This window comes from Miniopterus natalensis, chromosome 9 (genome assembly GCF_054644295.1).
Source record: "Miniopterus natalensis isolate mMinNat1 chromosome 9, mMinNat1.hap1, whole genome shotgun sequence".
Taxonomy (NCBI): domain Eukaryota; kingdom Metazoa; phylum Chordata; class Mammalia; order Chiroptera; family Miniopteridae; genus Miniopterus; species Miniopterus natalensis.
Genome location: NC_142089.1, coordinates 28259527 through 28286258, shown reverse-complemented (window position 1 = coordinate 28286258; position 26732 = coordinate 28259527). Strand labels below are relative to the sequence as shown.

At 55.9% G+C, this 26732-nt stretch overlaps 1 protein-coding gene across 4 annotated transcripts; it reads right to left on the bottom strand.

Moving 5' to 3' along the window:
• Positions 1–1090: 1090 nt before the first annotated feature.
• Positions 1091–16730, bottom strand: SLC5A9 (solute carrier family 5 member 9). 4 transcript variants are annotated; one of them, XM_087819995.1, is made up of 15 exons: positions 16593–16652; positions 14681–14752; positions 13615–13719; positions 13401–13471; positions 13130–13294; positions 11879–11984; positions 10955–11035; positions 10444–10649; positions 10150–10285; positions 9455–9562; positions 7464–7614; positions 5537–5705; positions 3849–4064; positions 3213–3363; positions 1091–1308 (listed from the first exon to the last, which is right to left on the bottom strand). In XM_087819995.1, exons 3-15 carry the CDS (start codon positions 13619–13621, stop codon positions 1091–1093), a joined length of 1785 nt encoding a protein of 594 aa, XP_087676121.1. In that variant the 5' UTR covers positions 13622–13719; positions 14681–14752; positions 16593–16652. The 4 variants fall into 4 exon arrangements, with proteins under 4 accessions (XP_087676121.1, XP_016071403.2, XP_087676120.1 ...); XM_016215917.2 differs by lacking the exon at positions 13401–13471 and having other exon boundaries at positions 1091–1299; positions 3207–3363; positions 16593–16730; XM_087819994.1 differs by lacking the exon at positions 13401–13471 and having other exon boundaries at positions 1091–1299; positions 3186–3363; positions 16593–16709.
• Positions 16731–26732: the final 10002 nt, after the last annotated feature.

Below are 26732 nucleotides of genomic sequence, written 5' to 3'. Positions count from 1 at the left end.
GGTCGGTAAAGCTCACCGCCTCAGTGGCGCGAGGCTAACGCAACGTGATTTGTAAGGGGAGCTGAATGTGCAGGGTTGGTATCTGAAACGAATCACAGCCCTCCTCTGTGGGAGCCCTGCGGGCACTTTTGCTCTTTAACCACTTTTGTACAGGACAGTGATCAGAGCTGCCACAGAAGCAGGTCCGGGGTGGGAGCAGGAGTGGGGGCATCGGGCAGCTTCTTGGAGGAGGGACAGCTAAGCAGGGTCGAGGTGTTTTCAGGGTAGGCAGCTCCTGGCAGGCGAAGGGCGGGGGGCCCAGGCCCGCTGCAGAGGCTCCTCAGCCGCCCACACTGCCCTCCGCGGGGCGTCGCACACTGAGCGCAGAGCAGCCTGTCCCCTTGCCTGTTGTTCTCAACAAGTCATGTCTCTCCAGCCGGGCTCCCAGTTCCTCAGGGCCACAGAGACTTGCATGTGTTGGGATGTGAGAGCAGGAGGACACAGACGATAGCAGTGGCAGGGGGAGTCCCTCACCCCAGCGCTCCCTGCCCCGCACGTCTGTCCCCATGCTTAGGTTCCACACTGCCCCTCACTCCTGGGGGTCTGTCGGCCCCCACGTGGAACTGCCAGTGGCAGTGTAAGGTCCTTCTGGGAAGATGCTGCCAGAGGTTGTCGGCTGGGGATAGGGGACTAGAGACGGAGGGAAGCAGAAGGGGGAGAGGAAGGGCCATGGGCGAGCCGGGATGCACGTGGGTTTCTGCAGCCTGCCTGCTATTTTTCTCTCGCATGCTCCACTCTCGAACCTCAAGAAGGTGAAGACAGCATTTCTGAGGTAGGACTTGAAGGCGATGTAATGGGAAGAGAGCTGGAGTCAGGAGACCAGTGTGGATCCTGCTGTGTGGCCCTGGGCAGGCCCAGTGCAGTCTCTGGGCCCCCATTTCACCACGGGTCAGTGTGCAGGCGGGGCTGGGGGTCGGGGGCTCTGCAGGCGCTCCTGCAGCCTCAGCCTCTCTGGTCTCGGGTTTGGACAGCGGGGTGGGAGGAAAGCCCGCCTGTGACCAGCCAGGCTGGGGTTGCGTCTTGTGTCTCAGCTGAAGCCAGGTCGCCGGAGTCACGCAAAATAGCCCCAGAGGAAGACATTGATGGCCAGCAGGAGGACAGCATTGATGTTGCAGACGCTTCTCCAGAGCGGCTCCTCCCTGATGCTGGTCAGCTTCAGCTCCAGCGCGGCCTTCTCCGCGGGGCTCAGGGCTTGCGCCGGGGTCCCCGAGAGCCCACACAGCCAGCCCCAGAGCAGCTTCCCCCAGGACCTGTGTGGGGCTGAGGGACAAAGGCCAGATCGCAGAGGGAAGCAGAGGGAAAGGTCGGGAAGGAGAGAGGTGAGAGCAGGGGAGGGGGAGAGGTGGTGAGAAACCAAAGGGACGAGACGCACAGAAAGGGGGGACCAAGAAACAGCTGAGCGCTTTCCACAGGCCACAGCCTGGGTGCTGAGCTGGGACTCCACGGAGCTCTCACCTGGCCACGCAGCCAGCATTGGGCAGAGCATCTCAGTGGGGGGGGGGCTGTGTGTGTTAAGGGGTGACAAGAATGCTGTTCATCCCCATCCGGGTCACACGCCCACATGAGGACGCAGTGGGGAGCATGACCTCGCCCAGGAAGGAGGCGGCAGTGAGCCAGACGGGCTGAGGCGATGCTGCGGGAAGGGCACTGGCTGGGAGCCCTGTTCCAGGGCCGGCTTCCCATCATCTAACTGAGGCCACATGCAAATCACTCAGCTTCTCCGAGCTCAGGGTCTTCCCCTCCCCGATAAGTCACTGGAGTGAGCCCTGTTCTGCAGGCGGTTCTGTTCATCGTGTGAGAACGTAGGCTTGCCGGCCCCCTAGCGTCACAGTGCTGGGCAGTGGGGACAGGTTCTGAGGGGTCTGGGGAAGGAATGTTCCGAGTGTGCCCGAGACTCTGCCGCGTGGGCACAGCGTCCCCCACGTGGAGAAGGGGCTCGCTCTGAGGTTAGAAGGGAGCACAATTCATTAAAAACTAAGTTTAAAAGAGCTAATAAATATTTAAAAGAATAAATATTTTCAAAGTTCTTTTGGATTAGCAATTAGTATATTAAAATAATATCTGAATAAAAAGCCTGTCGCTGAAGTTGAATATGACCCGCTGGAAACACTTTATGGTCTGAATGGCTTTGGAACCTGTTGCTTGGTTAGCCCGATGCGACTGTAGAGTCTCGGGGATACGGAGCCCCCCAGTGCCGTCCAGTCTGACTCCCTTGCTACGCAGAGGAGGGAAAAGACTCAAGAGGGGGAGCGACCTGCTTAAGGTCACACAGCCGCAAAGCTGCGGGGACAGTAATGACAGGGACCCGGCTCCCCACTGCACTAAGTGCTATCAGTTTCCAGGCTGGCCCAGCGCGCTCTCAGTCACGCAGGTAGTTCTTGGAGAGCAACGACTCAGGAGAGGACCTGCCTACAACCCGGGATATACACGCTTCTTTCTGGTCTGCTCTGCTGTCCTCGGGTTTGTTTTTTAAGCTCTGGGAGGCGGTATTTACATGGTCTACCAGCAGCTCAGGGACACGCTGCCAGGAGGGGGGATTGCTCTGGAGGAGCCTCGTGAACAAACGGTACCGTAAGGACACGTCTGCTCTCGTCCTGGGAAGGATGACCACCTGTGTGAGACTCCAGGCAGATTATGAAGCCCAGTGGGAAATAAATAACATATGGGGGGGACGACTGTTTCTTTGCCGTACGTGATGTTTCCTTCCCGTGGGTGGGACTCGGTGCAGCACCCTTTGCTTCCCTGCCCTGAGGTTCACTCAGCCCGGGAGAGGGAAGGGCCTCCCTGGGGTGGGTTGGGAAGGAGGAGGGGCGCTTGGCTCAGTCCCTCCCGCCGCCTCCGCAGGCAGTGCACACGGTCGGTGACTCGTGGGCCCCTCTATCTAATGCTGGGCTTCGGCATTAGCAAGGGCACCTTTCCGTGGATATAAACCAGACCTTTCCACCTACACTTCTCCAGTAATGAGGGCCATGTCCTAGCTCCCACCTGCCTTACTTGTTTGTCTTACTCCTCAAATAGTTTCTCATCCATGTGGGGAGAGAGGGAGGATATTTTTTGGATTTCTACAGGGACCCATCCCCAGTGACCCCCAGTGGGGTCTTGGGGACCTACGACCCAGTGTCCGATCACTCCTCTGTGATACACACCCCAGCACACCCTCCGCCTACCTCCATGCCCCGGGCCCTGGCTGGAGTTCTTGGCCCCTCCGCCTCCTGCAGGGTGCGCCCCAGGTGGCATCTCCGATGTCGCCTGTGTTCCCTCCTGGGCTTCCTTTTCCAGCTCAGATTGGGGGTGGTTCCGTGTCCACCACGTCAGGCGAGCAAGCTGGGGGGAAAGAAAACGGTGTCTTGACTCAGTTCCCTCTGAAGGGAAGTCACACTGCAGGTGGAGAGGAGCAAGCACAGGGCTGGGAGGTGGGGGCCTGGCTCTTATTAGGTTTCAAAAGACTGGGCCTCGTGTCCAAGTACCGCTAAATCATCAGCCCGGGGGAGGCGAGGACCCCCAATAAGCTCTTACTGTGGGGCACGCTGTTTCTTTTCTCATATATTATTTCTTGACAACTCAACCAATCCCTACCCATTCTTCTAGGTCCAACTCAAAGTGACCTTATCAGGGGACCCTCCCGGCCCCCAGGGGTCACTGCCTCTCCTCTGTGCTCAGCCTGCCCTTGGAGACTGGAATTGATAACCAGTGAGCTCCCCCTCCCCGGGACATCTGTATGGCACAGGTGAGACCATAACCCAGTGGAGTGAAACTCGGTGGTGGGGACAGGGGGGCACTGGGGGAATCATCATGAGCATTCAACTTACCTTTTCCTCAGGGATGGGGGTTGTACAGAGACTGACAGTGACGATGACGATGGCAGTGAGGCAGCAGAGGACAAGGGCGAAGTAGAGGTAGTGGAAGTCCTTGAGCACGGCCGGCCTCCGGTCCACCTCCCCACAGGCTGGGGCTGGGTACGAGAACTCCAGGATCATGCGCAGCACCCCCACTGCCAGGCCGAACATGAGGCCCCAGAAGGCTCCCTGTGGGGGGAGGGCAGACCAGGCAGGGGTGAGGTCTGGGTGGGAGGCCCTGGGAAGGTAAAGCTACTCTGCCCCCAAACCTCTCTCCCCCGGTTGCTTACAGTGTTTGCAATTTTGTCGGCGTGAACTCCCTGTTAATGCTGAGGGTTTTTTTCCTAAGATGAAGGCAGGCAGAGTAGAGTGTTGGAAATAACACAGGCTCCAGGGTCGGATGGAGCAGGATTTGGACCCGGCTCCACTCCAGAGCAGCCGATGCAGGGGCTCAACCCTGCTGACTCGGAGTTTTCTCAGGTGCAATGAGAGGAGAAACTACTCACTACTCTGTATAGATGCTTGCTGTTCAGCAGGAATGGAACATGCTTTCGTAATAAGCACAAACACCAGGATCTCCGTTTCCAACTTTCTGTTATGATAAATTGGAAATCAGTGTAGACATCTCCCTTTTGCTGCTTCTATTTTTTTCCCTGTCTTTTGCCTTTTTTTTTTTTTTTTTAACAGAAGAAAGCTCTGGCATCTCCCAAGTCATCTTTACAGCACTGTTCAAACCTAACCTGTACCTCTTTCCTTAGGTAAGAGTCAGATGACTTGTGTTTTTAAAGCCGAGATGCTAAACCCAATTTCAAAAGTTCTGGAATGAGCAGAAACACCCAGAGCTCAAATGAGATTTGCTGTGCACTGTGGTTATCAGCAGGGAGATAGGATCTCTGCAAACAGGAGGCATCTGTGGACATCTTGCTCCCTTGTCCATTGGGACAGGCGATGACCTTAAGCTCTCACGTGGCTCCTGTGGAGTCCTGTCCATAAAGTCCCTTCCCTCCAGCAGATCTGGGCCTTTTCTAGGCTGTTCTGGGGAGTGACCAGTGTTACAGTCCTCCTACCTTGAATTCCTCCTTGGCTTCTGTTAGATTTCCGTGCAGTTTCATGAATGACATATGTGTCATCCTGCAAGTTCACACTTCATTTCATCATCATCATTGCTATTTTTTTGCCTAATATAAAACCTTACAGTGTTATAGATAAAGCAGACCCTAGAGATCTTCTGGTCTGAATTGAGCTTTCACACACTGTTCCTTGTATCTGAAATACTCTTCCCCCTCCCATTAATCCTTCATGTCTCAGCTAAGATGTTTCTTCTTCCAGGAAGGCTTCCCTGACCCCTCCCAGGTGTCTCATAGGTTAGGTGTTCCTGTTCTTTACTCTCCTAGCAGCCATTATTCTTTCTTTTTTTTGCTTATTGAATTATATTTCCTCCCAGGTGGCCCAGTGATGACAGGCCTATATGAATCTTGTAAACATGGCATCCCCAAACCTTCATGATAAGACTGATAAATGTTTGTTGAGTGAATGAATGAATCTAGACCTGATGCTATGGATGGGGAGAAGGGCAGTCAGTTTCGTCACAGAGAAGGTCGCAGAGATTCCAGGGTTTGGCCAGACCAGCTCTTCTGACCTGTGATGACTGTGGTACTCACAGGCTCTGTCACCCTCTTGCAGAAGATGGCCAGCAGGAAGAGGGCGGTGACGGGTGGCGCCAGATAGCTGGTGACAGACTGGATGTAGTCAAAGAGCTGGCCACTGTTGGAGCTTTGGATGATGGGGATCCAGAGGATGCTGATGACGACCAGGACCACCACAAATACTCTGCCAGGAGGGCACAGGGAGCTGTGAGGAGCACTCAGGGTGACGGGGCGTGGGGTGGGGTGAAGGTGGTGCTTGGGAACCAGGAAAGGAGAGAAGGGAAATGCATGGTTGCTGAATCAGAGAATGTTAGGAGATCAGCATCCCAAATGCTAAGATTCCAGAAATTTAGACTCTTAAAATCCCAGAATAACAGAATTCTAGAATCTAAGAGAACAAGGATTTTTAAATTAGATGCCTTGTCATGTAGCTCGCCTGCTCTTCAGAAAGGAATCCTTGCATTTCACCCCACCACCAGTAAATGGCCTCTGGTCTTTGCTTGGGATGTCTTTCTTTCTCTTTTTCACCCAAACCCTGTGCAGGGCACCTCCCTTCCCCAGGATGGCTCCAAGCTCCCAGGACTACTCCCTTCTCTAGGCTTCTCCAGCTCTAAGCCTTTAAACATTATGTTGCCATTTAGCTCAGAGAATAGAATCCACCTTCGTATCCTGACTCTCCCACAACTGATCCCGGCTCAGGCCCAGGTCCCCGAAATGCTATGTATGCTTTTGATGTGTGACCAGGCGCGTGCGGGAGCTGGGTGCAATAATGCATGTGGCCAGCAGATGGCAACAAAACTCCACTGGTTGATTAAATAAGTGTCAAACCTGGCCGCTCGGTGTGTAAGTACCAAAGGACACTGTTTTAGAAATGTCTCTGCATACCTGTGCCTGTCCTCTCCTCTCCTTTCCCTCCCATTTTCTCTCTCAGGCCTCCCTAAAGCAGCAGCTTCCCTCCCCCTTATCCTTGTACCATCTGTCCTGCATCTAGAGCCTCCCAGCCCCTGTGCGTAGGGCTGGCTGCCCCTGTGAGCCAGCAGCGGGCATCTATTAGGGAGCTGTGGGCAGAAGGCATCCAGGAGGAGGGAACAGTGCAGGCAAGGGCAGGGAGTGGAAGAAAGCAAGTTGTCTGAACTCAAGCACCATCTACCCAAAGGGGAGAATGAACACATTAGTCCAGAAACCTGAGTTATAGAGCCGCAGGTTATGAAGCAAAGATTTCAGAAAGGGCCCCTTAACTCTGTGTAAGCCACAAATCCTCAGCCTAAGGGAGAAAAAGAAAAATTAGCCACCAAGTTGTACCCTGAAAAGCATAAAACTGATACCAACAAGGTAAGGTTCTAACTCTTTAGCCTGGCATTTGAGGCTCTGCATCCTTTGGAGACAAACTTACTATAAACGTCTCCATCAATGCAGGTCCCTGTCTGCATTGCCTGTGCTTTTGCCTTTCTCGTTAAACTCTGCGCACCCTCGGGGCTGCGGGACCATACACAGGGTCCCTGGGTCCGCAGCACAGAGGCCTGAAGCGGGGGTGCTCCGGGTGAGGCTGCTGGAGAGCGTCAGCAGCCGTTCTGTTATCCTGGATAACAGCCGGTCCGAGAGCCCTTGGGGGTGGGCGGCTTGCCAGCTCCTTCCCGCTCGCCCAGTTCACCTTTCATTGCGGGAACGCTCCCTCAGCCTCTCGCACTGACCCTGTCGATCAGTTTTAAGAGAAAGCTGAACAGGCAGGGAAGAGACTTTCTCTCATTCTCAAGGGAAGGAGTGGTCCAGAGCTGGGAGGGACTCACCTGAGGTCATGGAGGAAGCGGCACTAGAACCAGGAGCTCCGAGTGCCAGTCCAGGGCCCAGGCCCAGCCACACTCCCCAGGGCGGCCCAGGGGGGGAGGAGAGGGGAGAGGGGGCTGCCTACAGGAAGGGGTGCCCCGGAGGATGGGCCACCCACCTGCCCACCACCATCAGCTCCTGCTCTGTTGCCTTCCGACGGAAGCTCTGCCACACGTCGATGGCGAACAGGGTGCTGCTGCTGTTGAAGATGGAGGTGAGCGAGCTCATGAGGGCGGCCATGATCACCGCGATCATCAGGCCCCGCAGACCTGGGGGGAGACAGGGGCTCCGTGGACACCTGGCCCTTGAGGCCCTGCCAGGAGCCGTGGGGTCTGGAGTGGAAATGGGATGGGGAAGGTGCTGGCTGAGGTTCCCACGTACGCAGGTAAGGAATCCAGGACTAGACCCTGGGTTCCGGCCACGCCCTGCCTCTGCTTGCTCTGTGGCCTTGGGTGAGCCATCCGCCCTCCCTGAGCCTCCCCAGTAAGGGGGTGTGGACAAGGTGGTCTCTGGGGTTCTCTGCAGCCCTGGCATCTCATCTGGGTTTCAGGGCTTGCAGACACTTGTTAGTGGCCACTGGTGGGGAGGAAGGTGATTGTTACTAATTAAACTATTTCAGTATTTGCCTTTTTCATTGAATTGGCACCAGGCCTGGGAAGCAGGAAGCCTAGGTTAGTTTCCTGGTTCTGCAGGCAACCAGCTGTGTGATCTTTGAACTAAGTGAGTCCTTCCTTTTGGGACCGATTTTCCCTCCTGCAGCAAGAGAAGACAGGCCCTGCTGATCCCTGAAGTCTCTGACTCTAATACCAAGCCTCTAGAAAAATGACTGCTCACCCCTGGGGAGCGGACTCCCCACCCAGCCCCACCGTGGTCCCCTTCCCGCCCCCAGTCCAAATCTTTAACCACCTCCTGCGTGTCTCCCTGGAAGACTCAAGGTGTCCCAAACTAGGCCAGCATCTTCCTCTGGGACCTCTGATTCTTCCTTTGGTTAATGATATCTTTCGAGTCTCCATACCAGACTCCTCAGAGGTATCCTCGACCCCCCACCAGCTTCCCTCCCGTCCACCTCCCTCTGTGGCTGTTCTGTCATCGCTGGGGCCTCCCACCTCTCATCTCCACCATGTATTTGATTCATTTCTTATTCTACTGGGAGGGGGAAGGGGATAAGTCAGTTCACTGACTTCCCTTCACAAACCTGCCTTTCCTCCTACATCCTCAATCTCAGCAGCATCATAAGCCTAAGACCCGGGAGCCCTCTTTGGACCTCTGTCTGTCTCATCCCTCAAATACAATGAATCATCAAGTCCAGCCAATTCTGCCTCAGAAATATCTTTTAAACCTCTTTTCCCCATCTCTAGACACTGAGTGGCGTAAGCCACCACCTCCACTCACCAGAACCACTACAGGCCCCTTGTTAGTCATCCCCCTGCCTCCCCCTGAGCCGAACCCCAGGCAGAGTGGTCCCCCTAAAGCACAAATCCGATCCTGGGTGCTGGCCTCCAGCGACCTCCATTGCCCTGAGTAAAGGTTACACTCCAGGTCGAGGTGTAGCCACCACCTCTCCTCCATGGCGCCTGTCTTCAGTCCTCCTGCACATGAGCCCCCACGGGCCACCTTCAGTTCAGGTTCTATGCCCTCTCCAAGCCCTGGGCCTTTGCACGTGCAGCCCCCCTCCCCACACATTTCCATGGCCCTCCAGCTTTGCCTGCCGAAGATGCTCCTCAGCGCTCAGCCCCATTTCCTCTCCTCTGAGAAACCTTCCCCAACATTCCCCAAAGTGGGCCAGGTGCCTCCTTAGGGCTCCCCCAGCCCCACTGTGTTCCCACACTGGTCACACTCTGCCAGCCTGGGTGCCCTGGAGACTTTGTGGAGCCCGAGAGCAGGGGCCCGCCCTTTATCCCTGCGGTGCCTTATAGATGCCTGTGAAAGAGAGTGTGTGTGTGTGTGTGTGTGTGTGCGTGCGTGTGTGTACTGGAAGGGGGTGGGGAGGTGACTGTTTTTATTCCCTCGTCCTGCCCGTGTCCGTGTTGAATGCACCCCTCCCGGGCCGTGGGGATTGGGACGGCTGGGAGTGGGAGTGACGGGCAACGTGGCGGAAGCAGGACTCACCGACAGGCATGAGGGCCATGACCAGCTTGGGGTAGGCGATGTTGGAGCACCCCACGCGGGCCCCGCAGACTCTCTGGCAGACGTCGGGATCCACACAGCCCACCTCATCTGCAAGGAGGTGATGGCACTTAGAGCCGATCTTCCAGGGCCTTCTCTGTTGGCCCGGCATTTGCTTTCCCACCCCACAGGGAAGTGTTCCCTGGTGGCTGTCTGGGTGCTATGATTAGCTCTCCCTGGTACATTTCTCTACCACATACTACCCTGCAAAGCAATAGACTTGTTTGAATTTTAGGCCTTATATCCTGAAAAAAAAGGCAAATATCCTTGGAAGGCACCAAGAATGCCTTATCTGGTCTTTCCCTTATAGAGGGAAGGCAGGATTTAAGTTCAGATACAAATTTTTCTACTGAAATAGTTATTGCACATTTGGCCCACAAAGGTTAACACACTGCTCTATGTTCTTTTTCATTTATTTGTTTTAATCCATCGATCAGTTGCCTTCCTTACGTGCCCCACCCCAGGATCCAACCCGCAACCCAGGGATGTGCCCTGAGCGGGAATCCAACCAGCAAGCTTTTGGTGCACAGGACAACACTCGACCAGCTGAGCCGCCCCGGCCGGACACCTATATGTTCTTAACAAAACTGCAGCCCTGCCTGCTGCAGTCCGACGCTGCGGGGGAGCCCAGCTCTCACCTGGGTACAGGGCCCGGCTGATCATGCCGGGCATGACGATGAAGAACATGGGCAGGATCTTCAGGTAGCCCCCCAGCACTGAGCCTCCCTTGGCGTGGGACAGACTCTTGGCGGAGAGGGATCTCTGCACAATGACCTGAAGGGCGGCAGTGGAGGCCACAGGTGAGCTCTGCCTGTGCCCCTACAGCGGTCCGACAGCAGGTCCCAACCTTCTGTGCACCCAGATGCCCAGTTTTCCCTCGGGGAGCCGCCCCAGCTTGTGGTGGGCGGGGCCAAGCCTGGCAGGGGCGTCACCTGGTCCGTGCACCAGCACCAGGTGGCCAGCACCGTGAGCCCAAAAATAAGGCCTGGCCAAGGGATGTCCCCGCTCACGGGGTCCCGAAGCATGTGGAAGGCATCGGGCCGGGGGAGGTGACAGGTGGTGTTGGGGACTGTGGAGTTAGGGATGGCCTGCCTGTACCGCTGCTCCAGGCCTGGGTACCAGCCCACCTCCTTAAAGCCTGTGGGGAGAGACCACAGTGAGTGAAACAGCCCTGAGGCCCCGCGGGGCCTGCCACATGCCCCCACCCTCCCAGGTCCCAGTCCCGGGTGGAGTCCCTGGGCTTGGAACTGGTATGGGACATGGAACTGCAGGAGGGGTGTGGGGCTCCCCTGGTTTGGCATAGACAGAGTCCTGCCCCCAGCCCGGAGGGGAGATACGGCTCTGAGCCCCGGGAAGTTCTGATCAAGCCATGGAGGTAACAGCCAAAGGCAGGTGAGGGGAACTTAGGGGCAAGGTTGGGGTGTATTCAGCTCTTGTCCTTACCCAGAAACATGAGGACCAGGGCTCCCCCCACCATGATGACCGTCTGCAGAGCGTCTGTGTAGATCACGGCCGTGAGGCCCCCTGGGGACCCAAGGAGAGGGTGCACCAGTCAGCACCAGCAGGGCTTGCTCTCTGGGTGCCCGCCTGTGCGGGGCCACTCTGGGGGGACCAGGGAAGACACGGAGCCCTCTTAGCAGGTGGCCCCCGGCCGCTGCCTTTCCCTGAACTGTGCTCCCCTCGGTCCCACCGGCAGGGTGGAGGCCGGTCACAGTCATCGGTGCTCAGGCCCAGCTCTCCCCACCTGACAGCCTCTGCCTGCAGCCCCCCTGCCAGAGCTGCTTGTTTAATGTCCCAAGTGTATCCTTCTGTGAGCTGTTAGCTCCCCCAGTCGTATCCCTCCCCTCACCCTAAGGCTCGCTCTAATTCCCAGTCCTCCCAGGCCCTCTTAGCCACCTTAAGTCTGCCGAGCTGTGTCCCTGGGTGCCCAGGCCTGTAGGGGGTGCTCTGGAGGAGGCGGCTTTGTGGCTTTTGCCTGAAGCAGTCCTCAGAGACTCTGCTCCAGGTGACAGTCCCCTCATCACTGCCCTGCTCCGTTACAGTGGGTCTCCCGGGGTCTCTCCTTCCCCGCCTCTCTTGGGCTGGCTGTTTCCTCCGGTTTCTGCCCTTTATGTGCCCCTTTCTCTGCTGCACGGAGCCTCTCAGTCTTTTCCTGTTTTCCTTTGTTCATGCCTCTCTGTCCGTCTCTATCTTTGGCTCTCCCTGTTTCTCATTCTCTAGGGGTAGTTTTCCCTCTGCCCCCCCCTCTGGACGGCTCTCTCCTCCAGCCCTTCCTGCTGTCTCCCACCAGAGCTTCCCTCCCCACCTCTCCCTGTCCCCAGGGTCCCTAGGTCTCCAATCCCCGATGTGACCTTCCCTCGGCCCTACCCGCGATGGTATAGACGGCCGTCACCACCAGCAAGATCACCGTGGAGAGGTACAGGTTCCAGCCCAAGGCCATCTGGATGAACAGGGCTCCGGAGAAGATGTCCGTCTGCAAGGACCCGACCAGGAGGTCACCCGGTGAGACCCCAGGGTGTCACCTCCCTGCTCAGCAGTACCAGCTGCTGTCAGCCCTCCTCACACGACGAGGACGGGCCTCCGCACCGTGCGGAGGAGAATGGGTGGGTCACGATGAGCCGCCGAGGATTTTAAAGCAGAGGAGGACCCGTGGGACTCTGAGACAGAACAGTGAGACCTGGCAGCACAGGGGACAGCCTGCTGGCCGAGAGGGGCGTAGTGGGGAGTGCGGCGGGAGACTGAGGAAGAGAGGCGGGAGCTGGGGTCAGAGAAGAGGCCACTTGGGAGGACACTAGGGTCCCAGAGGGTCCCTGACTGCTCCCTGCCAGAGCAGAGGCCACTCAGCTGCCAGGCGGGCCCAGGGCTGACCCGATGGGCAGGAGCCCACCGCACACCCCGCATGTCCGGGCTCATTAGAGGAGGTGGGGTCACGGCCTTTGCCTAAGCTGCCGTAGGTGGCTCACAAGCACTGGGGGAACAGGATGCGGCCCTGGCAGCTGAGTGATTCGATTCCTCAGCGTGTGCTTGGCGATCCCCTTCCATGACTCTTTCGTGAACCCGTTACAGAGCCACAACGTGGCACAGCAGCAGGAGGCTGGGGCGGGTCACAGGACCCCAGCTTTAGTTCCAGCCCCAGAGCAGGCAGGGCCCTCTGGGCACATCATGTGAGTCAGGTTTGTTTTCTAAGGTTAGGTCAATAGAGAAAGAATAAGGAACTTTCTAACTGTAACACTCTAGGCAATTAGTGTGTGGTCCTGAATGAAGAATCAGTGGATAGAAAGAGGAATGAATGAATGAATGAATGAACTCTAGATCATGAGATCTGTGAATGGAGGGGCTTTCATTCACTCAACAAACATTTATCTTCCATCTCTGATTACCCACCACTGAGGGAGAGCATGCACTGCAGGTACACGGGTTCATTCTTCCTTTCTCCCATCCCTTCCTTCCTTCCTTCCTTCCTTCCTTCCTTCCTTCCTTCCTTCCTTCCTTCCTTCCTTCCTTCCTTCCTTCCTTCCTTCCTTCCTTCCTTCCTTCCTTCCATCCACCCACCCACAAACCGTGCCTGATGCTCAGCATTTTCAGAAACGAGACAGCCACCCTGCAGTGGGCACTCACCGAAATCTTGGTGAAGATGTAGAGGATGAGCGACAGCACAGACATGTACACCTGGATCCTCTGGCCCCCGAAGCGCTTCTGCAGGTACTGCGGCATTGTGACCACACCAGCCGCGATGTACACGGGGACGAAGATCCAGCCGAGGGCGAGCAGCAGCCAGGTGGCCTGGGGGAGTGGGGAGAAAATGGTGTCCATGCCCTGGATGCAAATGGAGGGGTGTCCCCTACTGAGAGGTGATGCCATGCAGGGGACAGCCCTGAGCAGGAGGGACCTGGGACCTGATCTCAGTCCTGTGTGACCTCTGAAGGTCCCTCTGTCTCCTCCAGGCCTTGGTTTCATCATCTGCCATCTATAAAATGGGCTCTCTATTCACCATGCAGCCTCCCCAAGCACATCTGAGGCTCATCTCAGGGCTAAGGCCAGGGACGGGGCAGGGTGGGCTCAGACCCCGTGTCCCCGGAAGGCCTCCAGGCCAGCTCCCTTACGTTCCATTCGAAGCCACCCACAGCAAGGCCTCCGGCAGCTCCTGTCCCAGCCAGGCCGATGAACAGGCCGCTGCCCACATTGCTGGACATCAGAGATGCTCCGATCTGCAAGGCACAAGCGGGGTCAAGGATCAGGGGTCACTTTTCATCTGAGTCAATCTGGAGTCAGGACCATGAGCTTCAGAGCTGGGATGAGGCAGCGAGCACAGGACCTGGACTCAGGAATCTGAGGTCAGAGGGAGGAGAGGGAGGAGGGGCAGCAAAGAGAAAGAGGGATGGAATCGACAGCTATTGGGTGCCTACTGTATGCCAGGCACTGTGCTAGGCATTTTATATATTTTATGTGTGCTAATACACTTGATCTACACAAAGATTTGGAGAGATGAGTATTAACCTTTCTAACTTAAAAAGAAGGGAATTAATATTAAGAAAAATAAAGACACTGGCTCCAGGTCACACAGGAAGTGAGAGGGAAAGAAGGGAAGCCACTGGGAGCAGGGTCTGCGTAGGGACAATACTGTGCTGATCCAGGCCATAGATCTAAAGACTCCCAGAGAGTAGGACGTGGTAACTGAAAATGGAGGAGGGGAGAAACCAGCAGGGTGGCCTGATGGGTGAGTCTGGGTCCCAAAGGTCTCAGGATCAGCTCCTGCAGGTCATTGGGGATTTTAGGGCTATAATTTCCCTCATTTAACCGCTCTTCAGTATTAAGCTGATGTGTCACCTTCCCAGGAAAATCTTTGCTGATCCCACGTCCACTGTCCGGAGGTCGGGGCTTTCTGCAAACGCTCACAGGCCCCTCTGCTCCCCTCCAGCTCAGCAGTGGTCATGCTGTCTGTGAGTCTGTCTGCCCAGCTCCACTCAGCTCTCTAGGACAGGACCATCTGGACCATCTCCATAGGTCCAGCCTGCGGCTCAGTAGAGGGCACTCAGTGGATGCTTGTCCAAGAGGTCGCTCAGGTGGCAGCCAGGAAACCCACTTGGGGACTGTTCCCTTGGTCCAGGTGGGAGTAGATGAGACAGAGACTTGGATGTGGGAGAAGGGGAGGGAGGGAGGTCAACTCACCGGCCACCAGGTCATGGACTTCCCAGCCAGGAAATAGCCACCAATGGTCCCTCGGCTTGCACGGATGGATGACTGGAAAGGAAGTGGCCAGAGGTAAGAGTTTCCCAAGATTCCCCAGCCTCTGCCCTCACCCAGACTCCCCGCCCCTCAGTCCAGGCGCTGTGGACGCAGAGGGTAGAACTGAGGCAGGTGCTTCACCCTCTTTATCTACACGTCACGGAGGTGGCCCCCTCCTCTCTCTGAGCCTCGCTCCTTGTCACCTCCTCTCCCCAGGCCTCACTGCTTGTCTCCCAGAACTGCCGTGAAGAACTGAAGAGCCAGTGGAGGCACGAAGCCCCCACAATGGAGCAGGGCTGTGCAAGTGTGCCAGAGTATTGCGATTGTGCGCTGCCATCCCCACCCTCCCCTCCCTCCTTCCCTCCGAGCTCCCTTTCAGGAAATGAGCTGGTTTCTCAGCCTCAGGGGTCCGGGAGCTGCAGGGAAACCACCTGTCCCCTCCTCCCTGCAGGACTCCTCACGGGGGCTGCACTCTGACAGTGGACGTTGGGCTCCAGCAGATATATGACTGTTTGCAGGCCCTGACGTCAGACCACCCCGAGTAGGCCCATCAGGACCCAGAACAAACCCCAGTCCAGCACTAGGAGGAGTCAGCAGCGGCCTCTCGGGGTTGCTCTGAGGACAGAGGGGAGTGGCAGGAGTTTCTCGGGGGCCCGGGTGAGGGCAGGGCAGCAGGGGGTGAAGGGTAAACGCAGAGCTGGTACTAAGATGCTAAGAGGTAGGAGAAGTACCTGAAGGAGAGGGAGGAAAAGGGAAATGTAAAGAGGCTTCTCTTCCCCGAGGGGAAATGGTTGATTAGTCACCTGGCAGCTATTGGGGTGTGCAGGCTGGTGCTTGTTAAATCTTTCCTTGACTCTCCAGTGTCACCTCTAGTCTTCAGGAGGTCAGATGAGCAGAAAGAATTAATTTTATATTTGAGGAAATTGAGGCCCCAAGTTGGGGAGCAACCTGTCCAGCCACCAAGGAGTTGGTGCCTCCCCAGAGTCAGGGACCATCTGTCTGTCCGTTTCTCCCTCACACCAGCCCTGGGAGGCAGGGACCGTTCACGGCACTGTACAGATGAGGAAACCAAGGCCCAGAGAGGGTTCCTGCCCTGCCGCAGCCTCGTAAGTGACCATCTGGGACTCTAGTCACTGTCTGCCTCCCGGCAGAGTCTAAAGGTGCTGGCATTTCTCTCAGATACTTCCTCCATAACAGCAGCCACTCATTGCTGCCCCTCTGTGCCGGGCTCTGTGCCAGATGCGTAAATGAGTCATGTCGCAGTGTGGTCATGACGGCTCTGCACTGTGGTCCTTACTCTTATTGTCCAGGTGAGAAACTGAGGCTCAAAGAAGCTTCCCATGTTGGAGTCGGGATCTAAGCTCGGGGCTCGCTGACCTCAAAGCCTGGCCCCATCCATGACACTGAGGCTTCAGGGAACAGTGGAGAACAAATTACCGTGGGACCCACCTGGCTCCCTTCCCCTGGACACAGGAGCCCAACTCTGTGAGAAAGCTCTGCTCCTTGCGAGGGCGCTGACTAGCGGAGTGAGGGGTAAGCCAGGAGTCAAGCATCCGCCGAGTTGGGGTCTGGGCATGGGCAAGGGGGAAGGAATGGGGCTGGGGTGGCCGGGATGGGTGGGGCCAAAGGCAGCAGGTGCTCAGAGACGGGGAGTCAGGAGATGGGCTCAGGCCTGGCTGCCTCTGGCTGGCTCTGTGACCTCAGGCAGGTCACAGCCCTCTCTGGGTTTCACTCTGCCCGTCTACGAAAGGAGGGGCAGGGAGGTCCTGACCCTCCTTCCTTCTGCCCAGCCCAGCCCCCAGCTCCATGGCCAGCTCTGCCTCCCCTGCCGGGCCCAGCCTCCAGAACTACTTACCCAGATCCCCACGCCCACGACGAAGGCAAAGTAGATGACCAGGACCCCGATGTCGTAGGCGTGCAGGCTGACTCCGGAGCCCAGTGTAGAGCGTGGGGCTGTCACAGTCCCGGCTCCACTTCCGGGAGCTCGGGGCTCCATCGCTCCAGCTCCACGCTCCTCTGTGAGCCGCTCACCGCCAGCCTGGACTTTGAGGTGCTCCTGGCTTCAGTCCTTCCCTTTAATGATTAAACAGCCAAGTGCCATCAGCTGCTGAGAAAGCTCTGAGCCCCACAGGCATGTAACATCCTGGCTACCCCTTCCCCTAAGGGCACCCTCATCTCTGCAGGGCTCTCTCCTTCTCCCTGCCCTACCACACACACACACACACACACACACACACACCAGGGGAGGAAGAAGAGGAGGAGGAGGGTGACATTGTCGGGAGCAGAGTCCCAGAATCTTGTGGCTGGGAGACCTTCAAAGGTCAAGGTGTTCAAGCTCTTGCCTGTGTGGAGAGGAAACTGAAGCCCAGGGAGGGGAGGGTCACACAGGGAAGTAAAGGCAGAGCTGGACCTTGATCCAGGCTTCTTGGCAGTCACTTCCATGGAGGAAAGCAGAGAGGAGGGAGCCTGCTGCTACCCGGCAAAGCACCCACCCCTCACATGCTCCCACCTCCAGCCCACCAGGTGTCATCCTTCCCTTTGTTCCAGTGCAGGACACTGAAGCCCAGGAGGAGACGTGTTTACTCTGAGTCACAGAGTGGGGCCAGATCTCACATCTCCTTGGTCCACAGTCCTACCTGAGCTGTGACAAATGAGCGCTCCTGAAAAGAACATAGAGCACCCTGTGTCCAGGGAAGATCCTCTGCCCTGTGACCCAGGCAGCCTGCTGTCTAGTCCCAGCTGCGTGTCTCAGTGACCTGCAGGGTGATCGTGGGCCTGTGGCTAAGCACCTCTGAGCTTGGTGTCCTTGGTCAGCGCGGTCTATGCCCTGCCTGCCTCTCAGTGCCAGTGAGTGACTTCCTCCTACTCCCCCCACCCCAGGAAGGGCCCAGCGTGGCCCTCGGGGTTCTACTATCCATGTGCCCTGTCCCCCAACCCCATCCTCACAGGTGCCTGGGGCTAAGCCCCACCCCTGCACAGTTTACCTCACCCTAGACCAGCTTTGGGCCCACAGCAGCCACATCCATCTGTTAGCTTACCAGGCAATTTAGCATCCAGAGCCCAGAAAGTGCCAGGAGGGAGCCGACAAGGCCTTGCCATTGTTGGAATAGATATTGTGAAGCCCAAGCCTTTGCCATCTCACCAAGGCCAGAGCCCCGATTCAGGGCCTGTCTGTTGCTGCTTCAGCCCACACAAAACGAGCACCCAGCCAGCAGCAGGAAGGAGCCTGCCAGAGGTGGGCAGGGCTGAGCAGGGACAGGAGAACAGCTATGAGAGCCAACAGTGCACGCAAAACGTCATTAAAGCAGGTAAAGAAAGAATGATGCCAAAGACAGGCCAAGTGGGGTGAACAGACCTATGAACCAAGCTCCACCAATCTCAGCAAAGGGCATTCTTGGACAGCAGCTGAGGACTCGAATGCATTGAGCCCGAGTCACTGAGGAAACGTAACAGTATGGCCACCAGGGACTTCCTATTGAGAAGGCACACACTGTGAAATCCAGGAGCAAGCGTTTCATTCAAACGGTCTGACATTTTAGGCAGGTGCTGGCACTCAGGAATGAGGCCTCATTTATCCAGAAGATCCTCTCAGAGAGCTCCCGAGACCAAAGGGACCACGTCATTCCTACCTTGGGTGGGCACCTGTGGTGCACCTGCGCTGTGAGGCAGGGACTCTGACAGGCCCACTGGGGCCCAGCCCGGGGGAAGCCAGGCGGCCACGAGGGACAGGCGCCTGCAGCACATTCACCCACCCTGTCCTCAGCGGAGGAGCTCAGGGGAGGAAGCAACAAAGTCCACGTGAGGAGGTGGGGCAGGGCTTAGAGGGAAGGAGTGTCATCTGAGCCAGGCCTTAAGAAAGGGCACAACAGAGGTTTCTGCCAAGATGCAACGCACATAAAGTGCAGAATGAGGGCAGATCTGCACAGGAAATGCTGAGAGCTGGGCTGACAGTTCTAGAGGCTCGATAAAGAGGGTATCAAAGGATTTTGTGAACATTTCTTTGGATAAATTCTTGCTGTGTTTTTCCAAAAATAAAAGGGCAAGTGTGAGGGCTGGTTGCCCAAGAGAGTTTTGGGGAGAGGGGCTTTGAGAGCTTGGTGAGCATCCCCCTCAGTTGGGGTCACTGAGGACCGGGGCTGCCTCAGCCTGAAGTGTGGAGGGGATAGGAGCCAGGGCTGACTCGCTGCTTCCATTGTGGGTGGACGGGAGTTGTTGGTTTGGGATTGGGCTGCACCCTGGGGTTGGACAAAGAATGTGTGGATGTTTTATTGGGGGAGGGGAAGTGTGGACTAGATGTGGGCCACATGCATGGAAAAGACAGTGTGGGGATCTTCTTAGATCCTGCCCAATGAGCTATCAAGAAGGGGCTGGGGCCTCAGTGGGCAGAACCTGACAGTGAACTGCTGGATTCGTGGCGGCTGTGCAAGTGGATCGGGGTTGCAGTGCCAAGGCATGGCTGGGCTGGGGGCAGGGGGTGTCCCCTGGCCAAGGGAATCCCGACTGCCCCACCAGAGCCCCCACAGGGAAGAGTCAGCCCAAGACTGTGCGACCCACGCCCAGAGCCATCCCAGGAACGGCCTGGTCAAGTTGGATCATTCCTGGTCCTGACTTCTCCACCTTGCTCAGCACCACAGCTCCCAGAGATCAGCCTGACGAGGTGAGAGAGAAACGCAACAAGCTGGCAGCATCCCTTCTCCCAAGGCAGGCAGCCCGCCTGAGGGCTGGAATCACAGAGAGGAGACGTCTTAGTCATAAATGGTCACAGAGGTGTTGAATAATATATGGCACTGGGAGATGTAATTTTGGAGTCCTATCTGTGTTGAGACTGTTTTCAGACTGAAAGTGACGCCTGGGTTGCTATGGCTTAGTAGTGACCAGGCTGCCCACAGAAGCCCTGGTTTAGTCCAGGCCTGAAGGAAGAGCTGCACATGCTCCGTGAGCAGCTGCTCAGCCAGTAACCGAGGAAGCTGCTGTGGGCTCTCGCTGCCCGGATCTTCCCTATTCCCGGTGCAGGTCACAGGAGAGAGAAGGCCAGGAGCCTGACTGTGGGCTCTGGCCTTCCTCTCCCTCAGGCTTTAAGCTGACCCCTCGCAGAAGACTCAGGGAACCAGAATTCTGCCTGAAATTCGGGGGCCAGCTCATTCTGCCAGCCTCATGGCCTTCTCTTCCGAGGTCCCTGGGGACAGCTCCCCTCTCCTGCCCCCTCTCCTCAGGGTGCTGTCTGCCTGCCCCTCCCCAGCCTCCTGCTGCTCCTCTCACTGCAAACCCCCCCCCCCAGCCATGCCAGGGCCTTTGGTACCAAGTGCCTCTCAGTTGTCACTGTCAGACTCTCCACACTGTCTTAGTGACCAGGCTGTCCCAGGGCACCTTCCTCCTTGGCACCCTGCTCACGTGGGGGCCCCTCCTTCTCCCACGACCTCGCAGTCCATGCTGCTGCACTGAACCACGAGCAGTTCCAGAAGGGCCCCCTCCGCCCAGGACCCTGTGCTGTGCCCTCTACCCCTCCTTCCTCAGCAGCCTTCTGTGACCCCCTAGCCTGGGGAACAACCACAGTCCCGCCTGCCCCCCGGTTCCTCTTTAAAGGTGCCTGTTGATGTGGGACATGTGTCCCTCAGACCCAAGCCTCTCAGGGGCGGGGACCTGAGAACCTCAATCATCTCATGCCCCAGAGACTTTTTAACAGGCTGTGGCGGGTGAGGGGTGAGCCTTGGCAGGGGCAGGCGCGCATTCCGGCGCAGGGGGCAGCGTGGACGTGGCAGAGGCGTGTACGCAGGCACAAGGGTTCAGGAAAGGGCTGGGCTGTGTGGCAGGTGGAGCTAGAGTTTGGAGGGAGGGTGTGGGTGGGGGGCATGAGAAGAGAATGGAAAGACTGGCGTTGAGGAGGAACCCACCCTGGGGCCAGCATGGGGCCGGATGGCACCAAGGGAGAGGGCGCATTACTTTAGGCAGAGAGGGCACCTAGTTGAAAGAATGGAAGGAGAGGGTCCCGGCCATTCTTGCTGATCTAGAAGCTGGCAGACCTTTGTAGCTTCCTCCCCCTGGAGCCCTTGCCCGGACCCTGGTGCCAGGAGCTGGTCTAGGATCCCCAGGTTGGGCTCCCCCTCTTCCCCCGAGGACGTCCCCCAGCTCCCGGGGCCTGCAGGTGCGCCTCCCGTCACCGCCTGTGAGTGAGAGGCAGGCTGTGAGTGAGAGACCAGAACTGTAACCGGGCGGGAAGCCTTTGGCCGAGGGACTGAAGCACTAAGGATGAGGCCTTGAACATGGGCATGAAATGCTGATGACACAGTGGACCTCAGCCCCCAGAGCCCACGAATCCTCACGGTGGATCCGAGTCTTCCTCGTGGAAGGAAACCCCCTCCCAGGCTGTACCTGGGCATTGGCCCGCCTGCCCCGCCTCCTGGGCCCAGGAAGAACCCTGGGCAGGCTCAGCCCTACCTGTGGCTCCTCAGGAGCTCTTCCTGAAAAACCACTCTACCAGCCTCCTGCTGGGAGCTTCCTGTTCCAGAGCAATGAAGGGCAAGGACCGACACTAGCCAGCGCGGGCCAGGAGGATCGGAGGCCACCTCCCAGACACCTCCGCGCTCCCTACGCTGACTGCATGAGTTATTCCCGTTCTGCAGGTGCGGAGGCCGAGGCTCATTGGTCATGTCCCATAACTGCGGCTTCTTTGGACTCTGAATTCAGGCCTGATTCACGCTAAAAGCTGTGCTACACCACCTGTCCCCTCTTCTTAGTCCTGTGTCAGAGGGGAGACAGCATGGACGGTGTATCCTGGAGGTAGGGTAGAAAGCGGCTCTTGTTTTGCCCTTTCCAAGGGGGGCTCTGAGCAGGGCACAGAGCTGGCTGGGCAGGGTCAGGAACCCCACTGGGGTCTGAGTTCAGGTAACAGAGACCTCGTGAGCTCTCTCCTGCCACCCCAGCCCTCAGCCACTGCTCCTTCCCTGGCCACCGCCTTCACTCTCAGCCTGTGTGGCCTGGTGACTCTGTTTTTGCCACCTGCCTACGCTCTTCTCCATTCAAAACAAATGCAATACGATGTGACTGATCTCAGTCACTCAGGGAGCACAGTGCGTGCCAAGCCCTTTGCCAGGGCTGCCCTTGCACAACCCTAGGGGGCACCGTTCCCCTGCATTGTGGAAGGCAGTGGCTGTGGTTTTGTGCTGGGGAGAGAGGTGAGAAGACCTGGTCTTGGAGGAGACAACCTCACGGTCCCTGAAGGCCAGGAGAGGCACATACTTCATGGTGCGGCCCCTCCCCTAGCCACCACGGCATCGGGGGTGCTCCCGGGGTCAGATCTCACAGTGGGAGAGGACGGGGCTCCGTAGGGACAGGTGGATGCCCAGTGCCAAGAGGAGGGGATCATTATTAGGAGAATAGGCTGAGAAAGGTGGGGGCAGAGACCTAAGGATGGAGTAAAGAGAGGAAGGAGAAGGGAGAGAGCTGCACCCCCTCATCACTGCCCCTGTACCCCTGCCAGACCCAGATGACTCCTACCTGAGCAGCCGGCCTGGACACACCTCCGGGCCCAGTGTCTCAGCCTCGGGCTCTGCCAGCAGCTCCCCAGGCTCGTGTGGCTCAGGCCTGGCCTCTGACAGCTCGAGTCAAGGCTCCTCCCCAACGTGAGGTTTTGGGAGGCCCTGAACTCCCACTCCAGCCCCCTGGGCCTTGGGTTCTATGGGACAGGGCTTGTCCCTGACCTGTCCTGTCCTGGGCAAAAGAGAACTTGTTCCGGGCTCAGCGTTCTCTTGGACTCCTGGAGGGGTCAGAGGAAGACCACAGCTCAGAGTTACTGGGTGGCTGCCAAGGCAGCCCTTGTCCCCAAGTCCCTGGGCAAACAGGTTCTCAAGACACAGGGGCAGGGCTGACACTAGAAACTCAGCCAGTTTCTGCAGCTGAAAAAAGCTCTTGGCGCTGGGCCACGGCTCAGGCACAGTGTGACCGGCACCTGCGTGCACACACACGTGCTCACACATATGACTAGTGGCTCATCTAGGAAATGCTGGAGTAGCCGTGAATACACAGAATCTCGAGTCCAGCGAGCCCAGGCTCATGTAGGCTCCTCTGCTCACCAGCATTTGAGAGCCTGGCAGCTGCCGTCTTCCCTGCGGACAGCACTTCATGAAGGGTCAGAGCAGAATCCTAGAGCCAACAGCCCAGCCCCGGGCAACTGCAGGTCTGGCCGAGGAGCCGCGGGGGCTGCGCTGCCACCGGCACATCGGGGATCCCTAAACACGGGTCCCTGTGTCTCCCTGTCACTGTGGGCCCGTGTCCTCATCTGTGAAATGAGACGCCTGGAATCGTTCCTACAGCGCTGTGAACTAAGCTCTACGGCAGGGCCCCCAGCCTTTCGGGTCTAAGGACTGGGCCCGAAGGGGGATCCGCTGGAGCTGCGATTGAAAAGCAGCAGAAGAAAAGTGGGGGCTCCTAGTCCACAGGCCTTGCAGTCAGGCGCCCCGGGCCCACGTGGCCTGGCTCTCATCAGTCACGTTCCCTCTCGCGGCCTCAGTTTCCTTGCACGTGAAATGGGGAGAACTAAGTGCACCTCGCAGGGTCATCTTGAGGTGCAAGGTGAGTGTGTGCGGCGCAGAGCACTTGGCCTGGCCCCGCGATGCTCCCTCACCAGGCAGCTTTGTGCTGTTGTTCTATCCACCTGGGGGAGGAGGCGCTGTGTGGCTCTGCGCTGGTTTTCACCCTAAAACTTCCCTGGCCAGGCTCTAGAGAGCGTTCCAAGGAGCACTGGATCCTTACTGGTAAGAAGATAAACAGGCCCCAGTTCTCTGCTGCCTTTCATGAGAAAGCGGCTGAGAAGATTGAGAGGAGCCTGGGGCCAGCGACTGCAGTCAGAGCCTGAGACCCTGGCTCATGGTCCTGTCCCCATCCTGTCCCATCCCACATCCAAATGCCACACCATTCTCTTCCTATCATCACTCATTTGCCCTGACTTAAAATTTATACCCCAAGCTAAAAAGCTCTACATTCTGAATGACTGACTTTTTCTTTTTAATTTTGCACAAACTTACACATTTTTCATTTTCTAATCTGTACATAATACACAAAAAACTAAAGATGACATTGTTTCATATGAACCACAAAGAGTCAGGACTTAGAGAAACTGGTACAGGAACTTTCCACATCAAAAGGAGACACTCAGAGTAAAGCCAAGTTAATGGCTCTGCCCAGTTAAATGTCATTTTCAGACTTTACCAGAACTCCCTGCCAACTTATTAAAAGGTGCTTAGGAATCAGGGCATTGTCCCCCACTTCACAGTTGAAGGAGCTGAGGTGTTGAGATGCCAGCAAGTTTCCCACAGCCGAGGCAACCAGCTACAAGGTTTGTGCTCTTTCCTCCTTGCCACCCTGCCCCAGGGCTGCCTGGAAATGGTGGAGGTTGGCTCCTTCCTCACACTTCCCTCAAGGACGCCTGTTGTGTGTGCAGTAGGTGCTGGGGACTCAGACAGAAACCAGACCCAGCCTCTCTCAAGGACCTCGTGGTGTGGTTGGGGAGGTCTGGTCCTTAAACAGACTTAGAATATAGTGTGACAAGTGATGTGAAAGTTGTAAGCACAGGCAGGTGTCAGACATCTAACCCTTCAAGGTGTATAACATACAATTTTGGGTCCCTTTCAAACTCTAGCCTTCTGTCTAGGACAGGAAATGGGGTTGGAGAATTTGGGCTGAGCTCACACCTTAGACAAAGGACATTCCTGTTTATAATTGGTGTGGTGTAGTGGTGCAGCTAAGATTACAGGCCTTGAGGTCAGAAAGTGTTAGTTCTTAAGGAAGGCAAGTTCTCATCTCATGTGAGAAAACAGGCTCATAGGGTCCAGTCACTTGTCCAAGGTTGGAAAGCCAGCAGGTGGCAGTGCAGGACTTGAGCACAGGTCTCCAATATCCAGGAGGCACCTCCCCATGCCCCATGCTTTGTTTGGGTGGCTCTCCAGACCACCCTCTGCTCTGACCCCTGGTTGGTGCTCACTGTCTGCCAGGCCAGACCTGGCCTGCCACCTGGATTTTATTCTGTAGCTAGGAACTGTCAGAACAATGTCCCATCAACTGGGAAGAGGTGATCTCACCAAGAGTAAGATCTGCCCCTTGTCAGATTGCAATGCCTGCCCTGAAACTCAGGTTAGACGGAGACGTCCCCCTGTCCTTTCCCCTCCTTGCAGGAATTAGGTCTGGAAGTTTACTCACTTCTGTAGGGCTGCTGGCTCCCCTGCATTCCGACTTGGCAAATGTGACTTGAAAAAATTTGCCTCTGTCACCTGCAGCAAATAGCAGTGTGCTATATCCCATTGGCAAGTTCCGTTAGATTTAAGGAAAATCATCTGACATGTCTTTAGATGAGTTTCTAGCCAGTCACTGACTTTAACTATCCCTGACCAATGATCAATACGTGATCAATCAATAACTGACCAATCAATCATCAACTAGTTTTTAATCCTCATCATTCAGAAATTTTATACTGTGTACCCAACCCTGTGCTGGGCCTGTGACTGAGGAAAATAAATCCTAGATGGGTCCCTTCCTTTAAGGAAATATAGCTGGAGAGTTCAGAGTTGGGAACAGAGAAAAGAATGACGGATCTGAAGTTAGACAGACACAGGTTTGAATGACACCACTTGGTCGTAGTATCCTGTGCCCTTAGGCAAGGCCCCTCATCTCCTTTGAGCTCAGTGTCTCCGGACACCTGGCTCCATAGTTGTGAATATTAAAGGAGAGAATATGAAACCTTTTGCTCACTACTAGGTCCGTGGGAAGTGCTCTCTTCGTGACAACTGTCAAATGCAGAACAAATGCGCGGGATATTTCGAGTGAGATAGGAATTCAGAGAAGGGAGTGATTCACACAGGAATTCTCATGTAAGGCCTTGGCCTGGAGAGCAGGTAAGTCAGACCCTTGTGGTTCCCAGGACACGGAGAGTTTGCACTTTTCAGAACATGCAGTATAAGAGATGGCCATGGGGGGCGGGGGATAGGACAAATTTTAGCATCTTCCATCCCACTGTCCCTCGGGGCAGAGACCACTAGGTGACTGTCCTTTCTTTACTCCCTCCCTCACTTTGTCCTGTTGTATCTGAGCTAAACTTGAATGTATTTATCTACGTATAATATCTGTAGATAAGCGAGGGGCTCACTGGGCGTTTTATTTTAAGCAAAATGTCGCAACTTCTCAGACATTCCTGGCATGCGGGCGCCAGTGTCAGAAAAATCCCTGACTCCATTTCTCTCCTCTCAAACTTGAATATTCTTTGCAAGTTCTCTGTGTAACTCTCCCAACGTCTTTCTGAAAATATGCAAATGTCTGCAGTTGTCTGTGTAATTTTGATGTGGCCAAATATATCTATTTTTTCTTTTGTTGCCTGTGCTCTTGGCGTCATAACCAAGGAATCATCGTTCAGTCTAATATCATGAGATTTCCCCCTATGTTTCCATCTAAGAGCTCTATAATTTTAGCTCTTATATTTAGGTCTTTAATCCATTTTGTATATGTAAAGCAAGCGTCCAGCTGTATTCTTTTGCATGTGAATATCCAGTTTTCTCAGCACTAATAGTTCAGAAGACTCTCCTTTCACCACTGAGTGATCTTAGCACTCTTTTGTAAGATCATTTACCATATATGTGAGGCTTCGTTTCTGGGCTCTCTGTTCTCTCCCACTGGTCTATGTATCTAATTTTATGCCAACTTCACATTGCTTTGATTACTGTAGATTTGCAGTAAGTTTTGAAATCACGGAGTGTGATTCTTCCAATTTTGTTCCTCTTCACTACTGTTTTGACTGAGTTACCTTGAGATTCCATATAAATTTTAGGATGGGTTTTCCTATTTCTTCAGAAAACATCATTGAGATTTTGATAGGAATTGCACTGAAAAGAATAAAATACTCGGGAATTAATCAAGGAAGTGAAAAACTTGTACAATAAAACTGAAAACATTTCTGAAAGAAGTTAAAGAAGACATAATAAATGGAAATACATCCTGAGGTCAAGGATTCAAA